We start from the raw sequence: 17,639 nt of genomic DNA, 5'->3' as shown, positions 1-17,639 counted from the left end.
GACAGGAGTAATCCCTGCGCATCGCCGGGTGTGATCCAAAAAGGCAAAAAAAAAAAAACCCAAACAACTAAACAAAACCTCCAAATTGTACAAAATAGAGTCAGGTAGTACAGCAAGTAGGGGACTTGCCTTGCCTGTGGCTGACTTTGATCCCCAACATCCTTCATGGTCCCCCCAAGCCTTGGTCTGGAGTAATTCCTGAGTCCAGAGCCAAAAGTAACCCTTGGGTACTGACAGGTGTGGCTCCAAAACAAGTTTGTAATTGCTAATCATGGTCTTAATGTAACATGATCTCTTAGACAAAATCCAAGAGACTAGCCAAACATGACTTAGCAGTTAAGGAAACAGATCATTGACTGCCTTTTTAAACAATAACTTTTAACTCGGGTTCTTCAAGTCTGCAGGAGAAAAAACCTGAGTATGGAGAAACTGGCCTCTCTCAATTTAAAATACAACTTTACTCTGATTCTAAGTGAACGGTAATAACAGTAACAAAACAAGATTTCACCACTGAATATTGTGCTGGGACTTCAACTGTCTTAGGTTTGACTTGAAAGAGATTATGGTCCCAAACAGATAAATATCCAATCCAAAAAATTTTAACTGCCACATTTACTTCAAGGCCTACTAATATCGTCTAGCAGCCCAAAGATGAAGTACATGTTCTGCTCAGCTATATAATAAAGTGGCACACTCACTGTACTATGCCACTGCATATTTGCCTATAAAACCATCTTCCCACGTTGGGTTCCAGCATTATCTCCTCACAGGAGAGCAATTGTCTGAGCAGTTTTTAAGTCATGGTCATGCTGTGCTGCCAAAACTGGGTCCATGACCACCTCTGGTGGGGCAAGAGCAGGCATGGCAACGAATTCCAAATCCGGGTCTCCAATTAGCTTTCTAGCAAGCCAGAGGAAGAGCTTTTCAAAGTCGTTGTCACTTTCTACAGAAATGTCCTATTGCGGCCGAAGTGATAGTACAGCAGTAGGTAGGGTGTTTGATCCCCGGCATCCCATATGATCCCCAAGCACTGTCAGGAGTAACCCTTGAGCATTGCCGGGAGTGGACCCCAAACAAGCAAAAAGAAATATCATAGTACTGAAGATTCTATTGATGGAAGACACTAGACTTTGCCTTAAATTTCCTGTCCTTAATATCCACTTTGTTGCCACACAACATGACGCGGATATTTTCACACACTTTATAGATCACTATGTCAGTCACATTCTTGTTACTCTTGATGTTACGTCAAACATAATGGCACACGGGGCTGGAGAGATAGCACAGCGGGTGGGGCGTTTGCCTTGCACGCGGCCGACCTGGGTTCGATTCCCAGCATCCCATATGGTCCCCTGAGCACCGCCAGGAGTGATTTGAGTGCAGAGCCAGGAGTAACCCCTGTGCATTGTCGGGTGTGACCTAAAAAGCAAAAAAAAAAAAAAAAAAAAACCCTAAAAAAAAAACCATAATGGCACACTGGGCTTGGATGGAGCAGCTGTTCCGCTGCCCTTGAACTTCTGGCCAGCTGCGTCCCACATGCTGAACTTGATGGGGGCTGAGCTTAGTGTGGAAGACCAGAGGGTGCGCATCCACGCCCAGGGTGGTGACACTTCTTGAACTTGCTGGTTAAGTGGCACTTTCCTGTGCCGCAGTCCTGCAGCAGCTCCTGTGTGAACTGCACTTGGGTTTCTCCTTGGGCAGCAATGCCAATGTGCTTCCAGAAGCGTCTCCAGACCTGTCTGAGGGCTGGGAAGATGGAGGAAGTGCGATTCAAATGTCCAGAGATTAGCAGGCACCCGGCGCAGCGGGCAAACTGGTATGTCTTGATTCAATACGAACAGGCTGAAAGAAACCAACCCTGTTGAAGTCTCAGCTATCAAGTATCTGGCTTGTCACCTGAGTCATGTGATACTGATTAAGCCTAGCCAATATTTTGCTGGTCAAAAATCTTGTAAGGTTTAGGCAAATGAGTAATAGACCTACCTAGAAATAGAAACTTCCTCATATGAAATTCCAACTGTGATTCACGGGACTTTTTTCAGCTCACTAACCTGAAAGTCTGGAATTTAGTTTTCTAGGGCTTCTTTTCATTTATGGCCAGTATTAAAGGAATTGTCTAAATTTTTGCAACTGGGTTGAAAGTTAAGTCCCTTGAGCTCTAGGGAGACATAATTTGAACCCACTTCTTGGTTTTCAGGTAGATTTGGAGGTTGGTTTTGTTTGGTTTTTGGACCACACATGGCAGTGATCAGGTCTTACTCCTAAATCTTCACTCAGGGATCACTCCTGGCGGGCTCAGGGAGCATTTGGGATGCTAGGGATCCAACCCTGGTTGATCATGTGCAAGGCAAGTGCCCTACCCACTGTACTATCTCTCCAGCCCTTAGAATATTTTTAAAACCGAGGCTTCTATGCCTCTCATAGAGATAAAGAAAACTGATTATATAGTAGTCGACATTAGATCTACTCGTAAGTAGGAGTTCCAGAATGTTACAGGACCCCCCCAAGCAATCTATACAGTACTAATATTTGGTTACAGTCACGATCATTGATTGCCTTGAGCAGGCACCAGTAACGTCTCCTCCTTCCTAGCCCTGAGATTTTAAAAGAGCCATATTCAATGCTCTTTCAGGGTTAGGAGAATGAGACCCATCATTGTTACTGGTATTAGGCATATTGAGTGCGACACGGGAAGTTTGCCACTCTTCCGTGTGGGCAGGATACTTTTGGTAGCCTGCCGGGTTCTCCAAAGTAAAGATGTCGTTTCCGGGAGCTGGTTTTTATAGTCTCTGGGTCTTGGCCGTTGATGGGACCACCTGGCGCCAGTGGCAGCTGGTGTGTGTGACGCCTACCTACTGGAAGATTGGGGCATCTGGGTGGAGAAGGCCCAGTCCCAATCCGAGCAGGCTTGGCGATCTCAGCCCCGGGACCCACATGCCTGGGTTCCTCTGCCGGTTCTTTCATGCATGAGGCTTGTCCGGACGTGTGGAGTAGTCTCAGCATGGCTGTGGCTGGTTCTGGAAGTCTTCGGCTGCCGGGGCTTTGCTCGGGGCGGGGAGGGAAACTCAACATTTGGTATAAATGTGAAAATCTCTAAGGTTAAGGAAACCAGACATATCTATTCAGTGTATAGCATACTGAGTTCCCCCCTTGCCTACTGCTTTTGACGTTTCATTCTACTAGGCTGTTCTGACATTTCTACCAGTTATTTTGCTTTTGGTCAATTCAAAGCAGTTTTAAATACTGCTTTGTTATAGAAACCCTCTCTTAGGGTTCTCGGTGTTTCGACTGTATTGATGCTAGTTAACGCTCTAATTGTCAGCTTTTACACGATCACTTTTTATCCCAGCTCACATTTGTGCCCCATTCCTTCTCCCTCCCCACCAACCTTTCCCCCCACTTGTTTATAAACACCAGTGCCTGAGGGGGATCAGTGATTCTTATTCTCTTATAAGTAGCTTTTAGTCTATACTTGTATAATTACTCATGTGGACATAAAACTATGGTGTTCATATTCACTAAGTCATCATTGTGGACCACGAATACCAACTATACTGAACCTTCGTCTGAATGCTTTCTGTACGCTGGATCACGTATTCCTTGACAACTAAGAATAACTTCTTTACTCCATAGTGGAAAATGAAGCCCACATATTAAGTCAATCACCTGCCAATCTACAGACTTGTTCTTGGAGGTTGTGAAATGTTTGCAGTTGATCCCCCCCATCTCCCATTGTTTTAATTTCCACTGAAATTATCAGTTATCCAGGCAAGCCATCATTGACAAATATTATATACAGTGAGACGCAATTTTGAGACCTCAATCACAACTCTTATTTTAACATAGTAAGTCTGTTTTCTTGTGCCTAATTAAAAAATTAACCACTATCATAGTTATGTTTTGCGAGAATTATAGTAAGCATGATACTCAAAACATTGTATACATAGGACTGGAAAAAGAATATTTCATATAATATTGTAGTTCAGAGTTGTGTATCCTCTAAATATTAACCGGAATCTCTAAGCCACACAGTCAGATAGCTGTCACTTCTTACTCAACAAGAAACTACACGTCTTAGGGGAACAGTCATTTATTGTCCCAAGTTCCGTCTGCTAGTTCAACTGTGTACACTGACTCATGTCAGCTGTGAGTGATGAGCAGTTTCTACCATTAAGTTAACAGACCCTTCTGGCATGGGTAGATGACGAGTTAAAAGTCATAAACTTAGTCATGTACACACTTGCATCAGATTAAATGACCAAATAAGACATAAAAAGGTGGAGTATGTCATAATTTGGAACATTTTGATATTTACTTTTGTGGCTTAATACTCATCTAATTTGGATTGTGCTCATAAGACAAAACCAGTTAAAGGTGGTAGCTTGTTACCTAGGATATGTAGGACACTTGTACTTACCTTCCTTAATAAAATCTAGATCCACTTAATTAGAATACCTGTTTCAGTGAAGCAATCACTCCCTGTCACCTCATAAACTAGAACTGACACAATTTTTACTGAGGCATCACAACTGTTTGTATTTCCTCTGAATTACTTGGGGGGACACTGAAATATTGAACCACTGCCAGATAAATGAATTTCAACTAGTCCTGGGAAGGCGTCTGTTAAGAAGTGAATCGCCCAGTCTCCTTACAAGAGGTCGTAGGAATTGAACTCCAAGTCTAATTTGAAAGCCAAATATTAATTGCATTGCATGAAAAGGTGACAGTTGTGGAGATGTTCATTTCCTGACCACCCTGCTAATTCTCGCCACTGTCTTTCCTAGTAGATGAGTGATTATTACCTTGCACTTCAGTCTCCCAAATAACTCTGCTTTCCTTACTGCCCAGCTTGCTTGTTTGGCTTCTCCTGCATAGGTCCTAAGATTGTTCTATCTTCAGTGCCCTCCAGTCTGCTGATCCCTTTTGAGATCCTGTGTGTGTTTGCTTTTCTCCTCAGGGAACAATCCTGTGATTCTCCATGTGGTTAGTTCCTGTTAAACTCTCACCACACATGTCACTGGAAAGGCCAGAGTTTGAATTGAGGACTAAGGTAGATTTGACTTTTAATCACTTTGGATGAATTCTCTCACTTACCCAACATGGCAGGGGGAGGAGCCAGAAAAATAGGGTTGGGGCAACCTATGCTTCGACTGCCCCCAGCTCCCCAACAAAGGTGATTTTGACTTTATCTCCTAAAAGCTTCCTCGAAGTTTTCAACAATAAATGTCAGTGAAATATACATTAATGACAAATCAACATAGGATGACAATATGGGAGAGGTGGAATAAATTTTTTTTTAAATAAACTTTTTGGAGCTGGAGTGATTGATAGCACAGTGGGTAGGTTATTGAGCACAGCCAACCCAGGTTCAATCCCCAGCATCCAATATGGTCCCTGGAGCCCTCCCGGAATGCTCCCTGAGTTCAGAGGCAGGAATAATTCCTGAGCACCGCTAGGTGAGGCCCTAGAACAAAAACATCAAATTTTTGGCTGAGCAGAATGTTTTGAAATTGAATGGCTCCTAGTTGACTGTTTTCCTTTTATCTGTGCCACTGTTGTGGCAAAAATGTTCCTTTAAAATAGTGACATTTTATATTATGTTTCATACTTTGAGCCCCTGTGTTTCAGGCAAGTTAGTAAATGCTGTGTTGGTTTCATGAGTCACTTTTTCTATGATTCCTAGGCGCCCTCTGCCGGTAGATGCTTGAATAGTTCTAACAAATGTTGGGGCCAATGAGTCCAGTTAAATTCCTGAACGGAAAACCAGGACTCCACACACGCAAGATGAGGAGTATCTTGTGTAGGATCCCAAATTGGGTTATCTTCCTTGGTCTTTTGTTAGGGATTTTCCATCGTTTTCGTTGTTTGGGCATTTCTGGCATTGTCTCTTATCCAATAATGGTGCTTCTGGAGTTGGTGTCTTCATCAACCCTGTCCCTTCATTCTCTTCAAGGCTCATCAATTTACTCTCATCTCCTTAAAATATCTGAGAATGGGAACGGCTGGAAATTTTGTTTCGGTTTTGGGGCCACATCCGGCAGGGCTCTGAACTTACTCCTGGCTCCGTATTCAGAGCCCTGCTGGGTGTGGCCCCAAAACGAAAGTACCATTTGGTGGTACTTTAGTGACTAAATGTGATACTGGGGATCAGATCCTGATTGGCCATGTGCAAACCCTACCTGCTGCACTAGCTCTTCAGCCCCAGCCTGGTATCTTTTTGTACAGCTGAAAATTTGGGGCACACTTGAGTCATGAATCCTGGCCTCTGATTACTCCTGAAGAAAAACTTCCCCTTTCCCCCGCCTCCCACCAGCCCAATAGTACAACCTATTTAGATGGAAAGCTCATGGGAGCAATGGAATGAATGGGTTTAGTCTAATTTGGTAGATAGTAACCCTTTCAATCAAATGAGTTAAGATAGTGCTAGTTTGGGCAATTCATCCCAGACTACTGAGATGTAGAAATAATTTCTAATCTAATCATGGGCCAATAATGTAAGAGCGCACATGAAAGCAATTCGGGTAGGCTTAACAGACATGACTACTTTAATAACCAAAATCAAGGAGAAAGAAATACAACATTCTATTTATCAGAGCCTAATTAAGAAACCTGTGATAGTAAGTGAAGGGGACAGTTAGGTTGTCTGCATGTGGCCAGCCGCCAGTGCCATATGGTTCCCCCCAGCACTGGTGTGGCCTTGGAAACTTTCCTAGCACCACAGGAGTGCCCCAGGTAATCCCCCCACTGAGAGAGCCCTAGCAGCACCTCATCACATTGCACCAGCCACCGGGTTGCTCCAGATGCTGCTCAGGGGTCCATATGGTGGCAAGGATAGTACCCGGGCTTCCTGCATACAAGCCTGCGCCTAGCCCGCTAAGCTCTCCAGCCCATCTGGCTAGTACCTTCCTGTACACAGAAGAAGGAATGAGGTTCTTTTCCCACTCAAAGTAGACAGTGTTTCCGGAGGGGTAGGAATAAGAGGGTGGGGCTCAGTCATCCTCAATGTCACTGGGGCCCACATACTGGCAGACTGAATCATAGTGAAGCTCCAGAAGCTGAATGTCCCTCTGCAGTTGCACCATGGCCCGACTCTGTGCTTGGTCCCGACCTAGCAGCCGGCCCACCTTTCCAGCCTGGGGTCCTAGCACCACCATCACCCGGTGGCCCTCAACCCTGGGGACTAGAGTCTCCAGCATGTCTTCCCTCAACCCTTCCAAGACGTGTCCTTCATCTGTCCGACACACACAAGTATCCGGGCTCAGGACATCTTCGATGGTCATCTTAGTGTTGTAATACTGGCCGCCCTTGTGCTGTTTGTCCACAAAGCGCACCCGCAGGTCCCTGTGCAGCCAGTGCTGAGTCCTGGAGGTTGTGGTGGCATTCACCTTGGCGACAGGTGCTCCCTGGTGGTCTGGAAGGTGTTTCCGTTTCCTAGTTGAGTTTTCCCGGTGGTTCAGCTCCCGCGAGCCTGTTCCGTTCTGCTGTGCGGGGGAAGAAGTTTTGTCGACCTGTCCGGGGTCCGAGTTCTTGTCAAACTCCTGCTGGGAGACGGGCCGCAGGCAGTACTCACTCACAGTTACCATGCAGTTCCTCGCGGCCAAACGAACCATGGCTCGCGCGTTGTCGGGATCGAGGCCCTCCACCTTCCCATAGAGGCCTCGGTGCGGGCCGGAGAGCACCACCACTGCTCCTCCGGGTACCAGTTCCTTGGGCTGCTCTTTCTCATCACCCCGACGCTCCTCACTCGGCTTGGATGGGCGCTGGGGCTGGGGAGGGACCAGACTCTGGACCTCCATCAGGTTGGCCCCCAGCCCCAGGCCCTTAGGTCTCAGGGCGTTGACGCGGGGTTTCACCACCTGCCGGAAGGTGCGGCCGATGCCCTCGCCGGGCTTCCAGCCCATGCCCCTCAGCATGGCCAGCCCGTAGGCCTCCACGGGGACCGCCTCGTAGTTGGCCTCCTCGGGCCTGGTCTCCGCGACGGGCTCGCTGCCCGCCCCTTCCTGAGTCACGGGGATGGCCAGCGCGGGGTGGCCCTCCGCCGACTCCCTCTCTTCCAGAGACTTCCTGGATTCCTCAATCAACTCCTTGACCGCCTGCGCCAGCACCCCCTCCGCCCAGGGCTCCTCTGCGGGCTGTCCCCGGGGCTGGGCCGGGGGCTGTGCGCGCCGGGGGCCACTCTGGGGCACAGGGATGGCCAGTGGCTTGCGGGACTCTGGGGGCTTCACGCTGAGCAGCTCCCTCCCTTCCACGCCCTTCAAGAAATCCTTTTCCTCCGGGGGGGCCGCGCCGTCTCCTCCAGAGTCCGCCAGTCGCCTCCGGGACGTCTTGCGACTGAAGCTGAAGGAAACTGGAGCTGCGGGGACGGCCGCCGGGCCCAGGTCGCCTTCTTCCGAGTCGGCCATCGTGCGCGTCTCCCCGCCGCCGCCCGCGCGCGGCTTTCTGGGAAGTTTAGTTTGGGCTCCGTGTGCCGGGGCCGGAAAGGCGAGCGCTGGAACTACATTTCCCATCAAACACCGCGCCAACGTCCCGAGCAGGCGGACAGGGGACCGCGAGAGGCGCGGGTGGTGCTTTCACGGCAGGCAAAGCATGTCGGGAAATGTAGTTCTTTGGGGGAGTAGGCGTGGTTGGGTTTTGGTGCTCGTGTGTAGCTCTATAGATCTTGAATATCAATCATTTATCAGATGAGTGCTTGGCAAATTGTTTCCTTCCAGTTTTCAGGGGTGTCTTGTAGCTTGATCACCATTTTCTTTGAGGTGAGAAAGCTTAATTTAATGTGGCTTTTTAATTGATCTTGTTTGCTTGGCCAATGGTATTGACTTCTTAAAGATGCTTCTTGCTTCAATGTCATGAGTTCTGCCTATGCTTTCCTCTATGAATTAAAGTTTGATGTTAATAATTGCCACTCATCCCTCTTTTGCAAACCACAGCACACAAAAAGAGAACAAAAGGGAATGCTCTTCCACGGGGAGGGGTGGTGGTGAGAGAATGGGATCATTGGGGGTGGAGAATGGGCACTGGTGGAGGGATGGGTACTCCATCATTGTATCACAGAAACCCAAACACAAAAACTTAAAGTCTACAACTGTACCTCATGGTGTTTCACTGATAAAATATTTTTTAAAAAAGTTTGATGTTGAGGTCTTTATAAACACCTTTCACAAAAATAAAAATGGAATAAAGGGTCTGAGTTCATTTATGAGTCTCTGGAACAAGGCCCAGTAGATAAGCCTTCTTGTGGGACATATGGTCCCCCAAGCACTACTAGGAGTGATTCCTGAATGCAGAACCAAAAGTAAGCCTTGAGCACTACTGGGTGTGGCCCAAACCAAAAAATTTGTTATTTGGGGGAAAGAATAGCTAAATAAACCAAGACTTAGAAATGCAATAGTTTGCCTCATAATCTACCTCACAATCATTTTTTAAAAGTTAATGCCTTGCACACCATATCAAGGGCTTCGTAAGGTTCCCTGAACATATCCAGGTATTTCCCAAAACTCAGAACATAAAAACTACCTCTAGGGTCTGAAAGATACTACAGCAGGTAAGGACTTTGCCTTGCACAAAAGTTTGTCCCAAACTATATAATCACATTTTTTTTGAGGGAGATACTTATCATGTTTTTCTGCCACTCTTATCACTCTGACCCAACCAGTGGCTAGGTAGCTAACCTCTCCAGGTTTACATAATGCTTCTAATATCATGCCAGTCTACAAAAGGCAAGAGTACTGGAAGTTTGATGCAAGACAGTGCCTCAGGGACTGAAAGGTAGACCATTCAAAGACTCAGAAGCTTACCCCCATTAGCCTAACAATCTAGTGCTAGGAAATGGAAGTGACTAAGGGCATGCTGGACTGTTCTTTCAAGTAAAGGACACGTTGCTACAGCTGTCATCCCTTAACAGTTTCCTTTTGGATTCTGAAGGTGACCACTCCAAGACTACCTCAGTCTATATAGCAGGTGACACGAAAGACTTCTTTGAATGAGGCCTAGAGAAAGGAACTCTACAACAGCAACAGCAAATCAGGAGCAGGAATAGGAACCCTGAAGAAAGTTTTAAAGTAGTATTTACCCATGTGAAAAGTAATAAAACAAAAGTTCCTTTCTTTGTAGATAAAACACGAGTATGTGAAACTGCAAGCAGCTTGATTTTGCTCATAGCAACCTATAGAGGGACAATAGGTTTTATAGCATGAGGTTATCTTGTACTAAAAGGGAGGAAAACTCTTCAAGACTGGGGTCTCCTTTAAACATGTATCTTGCTTGCGTGTCTGTTTGCTCATTTCTTTTCTAAAGAAGCCTGTGTTCTTTCAAACATCTATTTCTTTTCACATCTTATGTGTGGGTATGTGTATGTATTTTTAAAATAAAATTTGCTTAGATGTGACATTCAAGAGAACACATGCTTGTTTTGAGTGGAAAAATAAGCAAAGATACATAAAAAACAAGTCAGTGATAGACATGTTCAAGGAAGACAGGCTTGAAGATTAAGCTTCCTCTCAAATTTTTCTGAATAAGTTTCATTTCAAACTATCTTGCTTTGGGGGCTGGAGAAATAGCACAGTGGGTAGGGTGTTTGCCTTGCACGCGGCCTACCTGGGTTTGATTCCCAGTCTCCCACATGGTCCCTGAGCACCACCAGGAGTAATTCCTGAGTGCCAGGAGTAGTAACCCCTGTGCATTGCCAGGTGTGACACCCCTCCTCCCCCCAAAAAGAACAAACTATCTTCAGGGTGGTAGGAAGAAGAAAATGGGAAGTAATGTATGAACAGACACCAGGGCTTCAGTTATTCTAGTGATATGGGAGAGTAGTTTAGCCATATATTCAAAACACAAACTCAACACTGAAAAACATGATCTAAGCTGCATCCACTGGAAATTTGTAATGTTCCTATCAAGTTGACAGGTGGGGATAGGGAGGAAATATGGGAATATTGGTGGAGGAAAGTTGACACTGGTGGTGGGATTGGTGTTGAAATATTATCAGCCTAAAATTCAGCTATCAATAACTTTGTACATCACAGCTATTATAAAAAAATTTAAAAAGAAAAACCATCTTCACTAAAATAAATAGCAGAGTTTTTAGTTTTAGGCAAGGGAATATCATGTTTATATTTGAGTCTTCAATATTAATAGCAACCTCTAAAGCAGAAAAGACTGACTAAGAAACTAAAATGGGCGTGTCGGAGCCATTAGTAACAGAGACTATGATTAGCTTTCAGGTTTTGTTATGATTGCTCCTGAATATGGTGGTTTCTGAGTAGAACAAGTTTAGAAGGAAAATAGTGTAACACCAAGATTTTATATAATATAATAAAACAGTTCACTATACATAGCTCCCATTGAGTTACTACATACTATCATGTTCAAGATATTCTCTCCACTAAAGTCCAGGAGTGAATTTTATGTCTCCTAATAAGGGTTCTATGCCACAAAGAGTTGCCTTTTAAAATTCTAAGGGTCTATATTTTAATTTGTCTGTTGAGAATTTTCCAGAGCTTTCAAAATAATTATCAAAAATATCTATAACACTATTCAATTTGCTTGATCAAGGCAGGCTTGGATCCCAGCAACTTATACCATCACTTGTACTTAGCTTTGTTCCTCTGGGTTCATAAGCTTCCAGGTGCTTCTATAACAGTGACAATTCTCTGGAAAGCTTTCTCAGGGGGAACCCATTGTAGGGTGCTGCCTTTCATGCAGGAAACACTAGTTATTCAAGATAATTCAATGTTAAAAGGAAATAATCAAGTACCTGTAACTTCCTCCAAGTACCTGCTTCCTCCACATCAGGCTTAAGGATGTGAATGTGATTCAGCTTTGATGGTTTGAAGCCATCAAACACACCTTAGGGTTGGTGATTGCTCTGGCACATTCTTCAGGGGTGACATACACATCTCCAAGGCAAACCATTGCCAGTGCCATCAGGGGCCAGAGTGTTTGGGATCTTTCTGGGCCCTTCAAAGTGTTGCAGAAAATTTTCGCCAAAGTCAATGAAAAGAAAATAAGCAGCATGCTTATGAGAAATGAGAGACTTAGTTTATGATGCTAGTGGACCCAGTAGAACTCATGCTCCAGAACTGGGTTCTGAACAAAGGCCTGAGTTATACTCTATAGAGTACTTGTTGGAAGAGCAGCATCTGCAGACAACTGGCAGGGGAATACAGCAGCAAAAGTTCCCAGACAGAACTATTTGCAATGCAGACTCATGACCACCTCAAGGGTACTTCTATACTTTAAACATATTTTCAGTTGGGAGGAAGACTATTTTCTCAAGATTGACCCACAGATGCCTTATAGTCCTGGAGCATCATTTTGATTTTAGAGACTCTTGGTTTTCTCTGACTGCTCGACAGCCCAGCTTGGGGCAGGCTCTATTTTCCCTTGACAGGAGGGAATGTGGAGATCTTTTCCTCATCGCTATTTGTTCAGAAAGCAAGTTACTGAAATATTGCTCTCACCTTTTTTAAACAGAGACCAATGACTGGTGCTTATGACACTGGTGTTTTTACTATAGAGACGTCTCCCCAATCTGAGTCTTTAGTTACCTGAAGTTCTGAGAAGTTGTGTTTGAAATACAACTTTATTCATATTTGAAATGAAAAAGAATGGGAACCACCGAATATGTGGTATCTTAGATTTGAAGGAGCAGTCTTAAATTTGAAACTCAAAGGTGAAATCTGTGTTCCCAAACAGATAAATATGTGGTTAAAAAGTTACTTTTCAACTGCCACATTCACTCTAAAGCCCATTCATATTTTTCAGCACCTCAAAGATTAAGCACATGTTCTGCTCAGCTATATAATAAGAGTGACAAACACCCTACACCACTATACCACAGGACAGTTGCCTATGAAATTAGACTTCTGATGCTGGGCTCCAGCTTCATCTCCTACAGGTCACGGTCCTCTAGGAGAGCAGTTGTCTGAGCAACCTCTAAATCATGCTCGTATTGTGATGCCAAAACTGGGTCCATGACCACCTCTGCAGGGCAAGGGCAGGCATAGAAATTAGCTACAAATTAGGGTCTCCAGTTACTTCTGGCTGAAATGTCAGAGTACTGAAACTAATGACAGCATTGAAAAGCCCTTCTTCTGACTTGCTAGAAGATTCTTCCAGTGAAAGACAATAGATTTTCAAAAACATTTCGTTATCATGAAACTTGAAAGTTATTCATAAAGTTTCAGACATAAAATGCTTCAACACCAACCCGTCACCAGTGTTCATGTCTTCCACCAGTGCCCTCCAACCCACTCCCATTTGCCTCCCAACAGTCTGCTTCTAGGAGAAGTGCTTTATGAAAAAAAGTATTTGCACTGTGGTTTACAAGAATTGCTGATACGGTTTCATACATAACACTTTGCCAGCTTTCAGTACCACCTTTTCCTTTTGGTTAAATGCTTCACCCAACCGTAGACAATTGTCCCCTCGGATCATCTCTGGTGCTCTCAAGTGACATGTTTTTTATTGAATATCATTTCTCATGTTCTTTGATTTCATTGTTTCGGGGTATTTGTTCTTCCACCACTATGTTTCTTTATATCCCCCATATGAGAGAAATCATTCTATGTTGGTCTCTCTCCCTCTGATTAACATTACTCAGTATGATACTCTCCAGGTCCCACCTATACTCTTAGAGTCCTATCATGTAGCAGCAAATTTCACGACTTTATCCTTTATTATGGCTAAGTAATACTCCATTGTGTAATTGTATCATATTCTCTTTATCCAGGCACCTACTCTTGGACACTTGGGTTGTTTCTATAGTTTGGCAATTGTGGATAGTGATACAATGAACATAGTGGTGCAAATGTTTGTCTTCATTTTTGTGTTTGCCTGGGGGTATATTTCAAGAGGAGGAGTGACTGGGTCAAATGGAAGCTGTGAGGGGGTCAATGGAATTTCTGGATTTTTAGGAATGTCCGTATTTTCCAGAAAGGCTAGACTGGTGGACATTGTCATCAGCAGAGAGCTTTATTTTCCCCCCTTTATCCATTGCTAGCACTAGTTATTTTTGTTCTTTTTGATGTGTGCCAGTCTCTGTAATATGAGATCATATCTCATTGTTTTGACTTGCATATCCCTGATGATTAGTGATGCAGAGAATTTTTTCATGTGTCTTTTTTGTCTTTTGGCCATTTATATTCTTTGAGGAGCTTCTGTTCATCTTTCCATTTTTAGAATGCGGTTGGATGTTTTTTCTTGTAAAATTCTACCAGTGCTTATATACCTTTGATATTAACCTCTTACCAGATGAATGTTGGGTAAATAATTTATCTCATTCTTTGGGCTGTCTTTGTATCTTGTTCACAATCTCCTTTGGGGTGTATGAATTAAGAAGCTTCTTAATTTAATGTAACTTTTGTTTATCTTTGCTTCCACTGGGTTGGTCAGTTGTGTTTCAACCTTGAAGATGCCTTTAGCTTCAGTGTCATGGAGAGTTCTATCTACATTTTCATCTATGTACCTTATGGATTCTGGTCTATATCAAAGTCCTTAATCGATTTTTTTCCTTTTTTGGTTCCTATCTGGCAATGCTCAGGGACTACTCCTGGCTCACTACTCAGGAATTACTCCTGGCAGTGCTCAGGAGACCATATAGGATGCTGGGAATTAAACCCAGGTCAGCCACATATAAGGCAAACATCTTTCCCACTGGACTATTGTTCTGACCCCGGTCTTTAATGCATTTTGATTGAACTTTTGTGCCTGGTATTAGAACGAGATCTGATTTCGTTTTTTTGCGTCTAGCCGAACATTTTCCCCAGTACCACTTGAAGAAGCTTTCCTTGTTTCACTTCATATTTTTTTACTCCTTTATTGCAGATTAACTGATCATATACCAAAGGGTTTATCTCAGGATAAACTATTGCTCTCACCTATTCTCAATCTATGAACTATTTCATAGATTGGAGGGTTTTTATTTTTGTACCATACTGTTTTAATTATGATCACTTTGTGGTAACAGTTTGAAGTTGGGAAAAGTGATGCCTCCCATCTTTTCCCCAAGGACTGCTTTAGCTATTTGGGGTGGGGGGAGTTGTTGTTCCATATGAATTTCAAGAGTGCTTGATCTATTTGAAAAGTGGCATGGGTATTGGTATAGGACTGCATTGAACATAAGCAATGCTTTGGGGAGTATTGCCATTTTAATGATGATAATTCTAATCCATTAATGGGGGCTGATGCATTTCCTTGTGTCCTCTTTTATTTAAGAAGTGTTTTGTAGTTTGCTTGATTTTCTGAGGTACAATTGTGAATGGGATTGTTTAAAAATTTTTTTTCATGATTTACATAGAGGAAAGCCACAGGTTGTATTTTGTAGCATGCCACTTTGCATATCTATTATTTATAGGATTTTTTTTGAGAGGTAAAGAGAATAAATTTTACTTTAACTTGTCCTTTATATCCACTTTGTGCCTAACTGACATTGATCTTGTATGAGTATGTTGCCATCCAATATGATAGGGGTATTTTCAATTCTCGGAACACTTGATGTTACATTATAATGGCACACTGGACTTGGATATAGTGGCCATCCTGCAGGTCCCCTGAACTTCTCCTGGCCTGCTGTGTCTCACATGTTGAGCTTGATGGGACTGTGGTTGGTGTGGAAAACCAATAGGTGTACCTTCATGCCTGGTAGTGACAAACTTGTCTCACTTGCGGTTGGGTGATACTTCATGAAAGTGATCTTCCCTGTGCAGTCAGCACCAGGACTTCTTCCTGGGCTGTCATGTGAAGTGCTTCTAGAAGCTCTCTGGGTCAGTCTGAGGTCTGGAAAGAAGGAAGAAGCTCAATAAATGCCCAGAGATGGCGCCCAATGCCCAATGTGCATGGGCAAACTAGTATTAACACTTGAATAGGCTAAAGGAAACTATCCCTTTGAAGCCCCAGTTGTCAAACACATGGCTTGTCACCCGAGTCAAGTGATACTTATTACTTCTAGTTATTTTGCCTAAATCTTACAAGTTTTTTTTTACACATCAAGTAACAGTCCTACCTAGAAATAAAACTTCTTCAATCAATACTGTTGTACCCTTAATGAGGAGAGATGGACAAGAAGTTTTATTCATCCTCCCTTATACAGTGAATCGGGACTCCATTCCAAGCAATCCAGTTGATTCTCACTTAAAGTTCTGTCTGAAGTGTCAAGAGTAAAGCAACAGGGTTCAATAGTCACCTAGAAAAATTTTTGTAGGTACTAGGGAGTGCCTGCCACCACCGTCCTAATACCAATGCCAAGGGTATTGAGTTTCAAGATATCACTTAGGTGACAACTGTGATAAATACAAGTAGGGTAACATTAGCATTAGAGAGCTTGATCTAGGTGAAGAACTCAGCCTCTAATAATGAGCGTGTCTCCAGAAATACACACACACACACACACACACACACACACACCCGCTAATAGTTTTGGTTACTTAGGCACCAAAATAAAGGAGACGATTCCAGGATACTCTACCATTTCAGACACAGCAATAGAAAAATTTGTAAAACACTTTGTTTTATTTTACCCTACATATTCCATGCTCATCTATAACTCAGTGAGCAGCAGAAAAAAATATCGTAAGTAGATATTGAACCCTGGAGGGTTTCATTCCATAGGTCTGATGTAAATCGAAGGGATGCTCCTTTGTATGTAATTCCTTTACTCTTGCTGCTTTCAGTATTGTATCTCTATGGTGTTCATCATTCTGGTTAGGATAAGTCTTGAAGTCTTTTTATTAGCTAGTAGCCTCAGGGCTTCTTGAATCAGGATGTCTATATTTTCCAGCTCTGGGAATTTTTTAGCAATGATGTCTTTAACTGCTACTATCTCTTTTGGGTTGTCTCCTTGTCCCTCTGAGACTGATTATGTTATTCCTCTTGAATTCATCCCTTAGTTCTGTTTTGCCCTTGAGTTATTGTGAGAACTTTCTCCATCCTTTGTTGTTCCTTGGAGGTTTTCTGTGTCTCATCCTCAGTCTCACTGATTCTGTCTTCAGTCTTCAGATTTTGTTACTCTACTGTTCAGGACACCCATTGAGTTTTTCATTTCATTCACTGAATTTTTAATGCCATTTCTGTTTTATAATTTTCTTATTTCTGCTCTCATTTCCTCCTGTATTTTATTGGATGTTGTTCCCACTGTTTCTTTGAGCTCATTAAATATCCTCGCTATTTCATTTCTGAATTCTTTATCAGAGAGATTGTGTATGTGGGCATTTCTTATCGAGACTTCAGGGCTTCCATTTTCATCCATTCCTTGTGGTGGTTTTCTGCGCTGTTTCCCCGTGGTGCCTATGGTAGTCTGGAGGTGGTTCTTTCTAACACACTATCAGAAGGCATTCTCCCTTCACTGAATGGGAGGGATCCGGGGGGAAGCTTGGGCTGTGGTAGTCTCTTCTTCCCCCAATAGGATGTGGTGAAGGAAATGAACTGACAGGAACCCCCACAAAAACATGCCCACCTGTGGGAGTAGCCAGGCATTAGGACTGTGCAGCCAAGATTATGGTAGATTCTCTATCCCAAACTGCCTCCAGCTTGTCAGCCCCCAGGATGTATGATGCCACCAGGTTGCATCTTTCTCCATAGATTTGATTTTTTTTGATTGATCATTATAGAAGGCAATTCTATTAAGGCACTAAAGATAAGTACAT

The 17,639-nt window shown here is 43.5% G+C and overlaps 1 protein-coding gene and 1 pseudogene across 1 annotated transcript; both read right to left on the bottom strand.

Moving 5' to 3' along the window:
• Positions 1-764: 764 nt before the first annotated feature.
• On the bottom strand, positions 765-5,101 carry LOC130020556 (GTP-binding nuclear protein Ran-like; annotated as a pseudogene).
• Positions 5,102-6,922: 1,821 nt separating this feature from the next.
• Positions 6,923-8,402, bottom strand: LOC130020677 (G-patch domain and KOW motifs-containing protein-like). Its single transcript, XM_056111304.1, has one exon. The coding sequence runs from the start codon at positions 8,400-8,402 to the stop codon at positions 6,990-6,992; it is 1,413 nt and encodes a 470-aa protein (XP_055967279.1). The 3' UTR covers positions 6,923-6,989.
• Positions 8,403-17,639: the final 9,237 nt, after the last annotated feature.

This window comes from Sorex fumeus, unplaced genomic scaffold (genome assembly GCF_029834395.1).
Source record: "Sorex fumeus unplaced genomic scaffold, SorFum_2.1 ptg000013l, whole genome shotgun sequence".
NCBI lineage: Eukaryota > Metazoa > Chordata > Mammalia > Eulipotyphla > Soricidae > Sorex > Sorex fumeus.
Note: the sequence above shows the minus strand (reverse complement) of the source record. Positions and strands in the feature narration are given on the sequence as shown.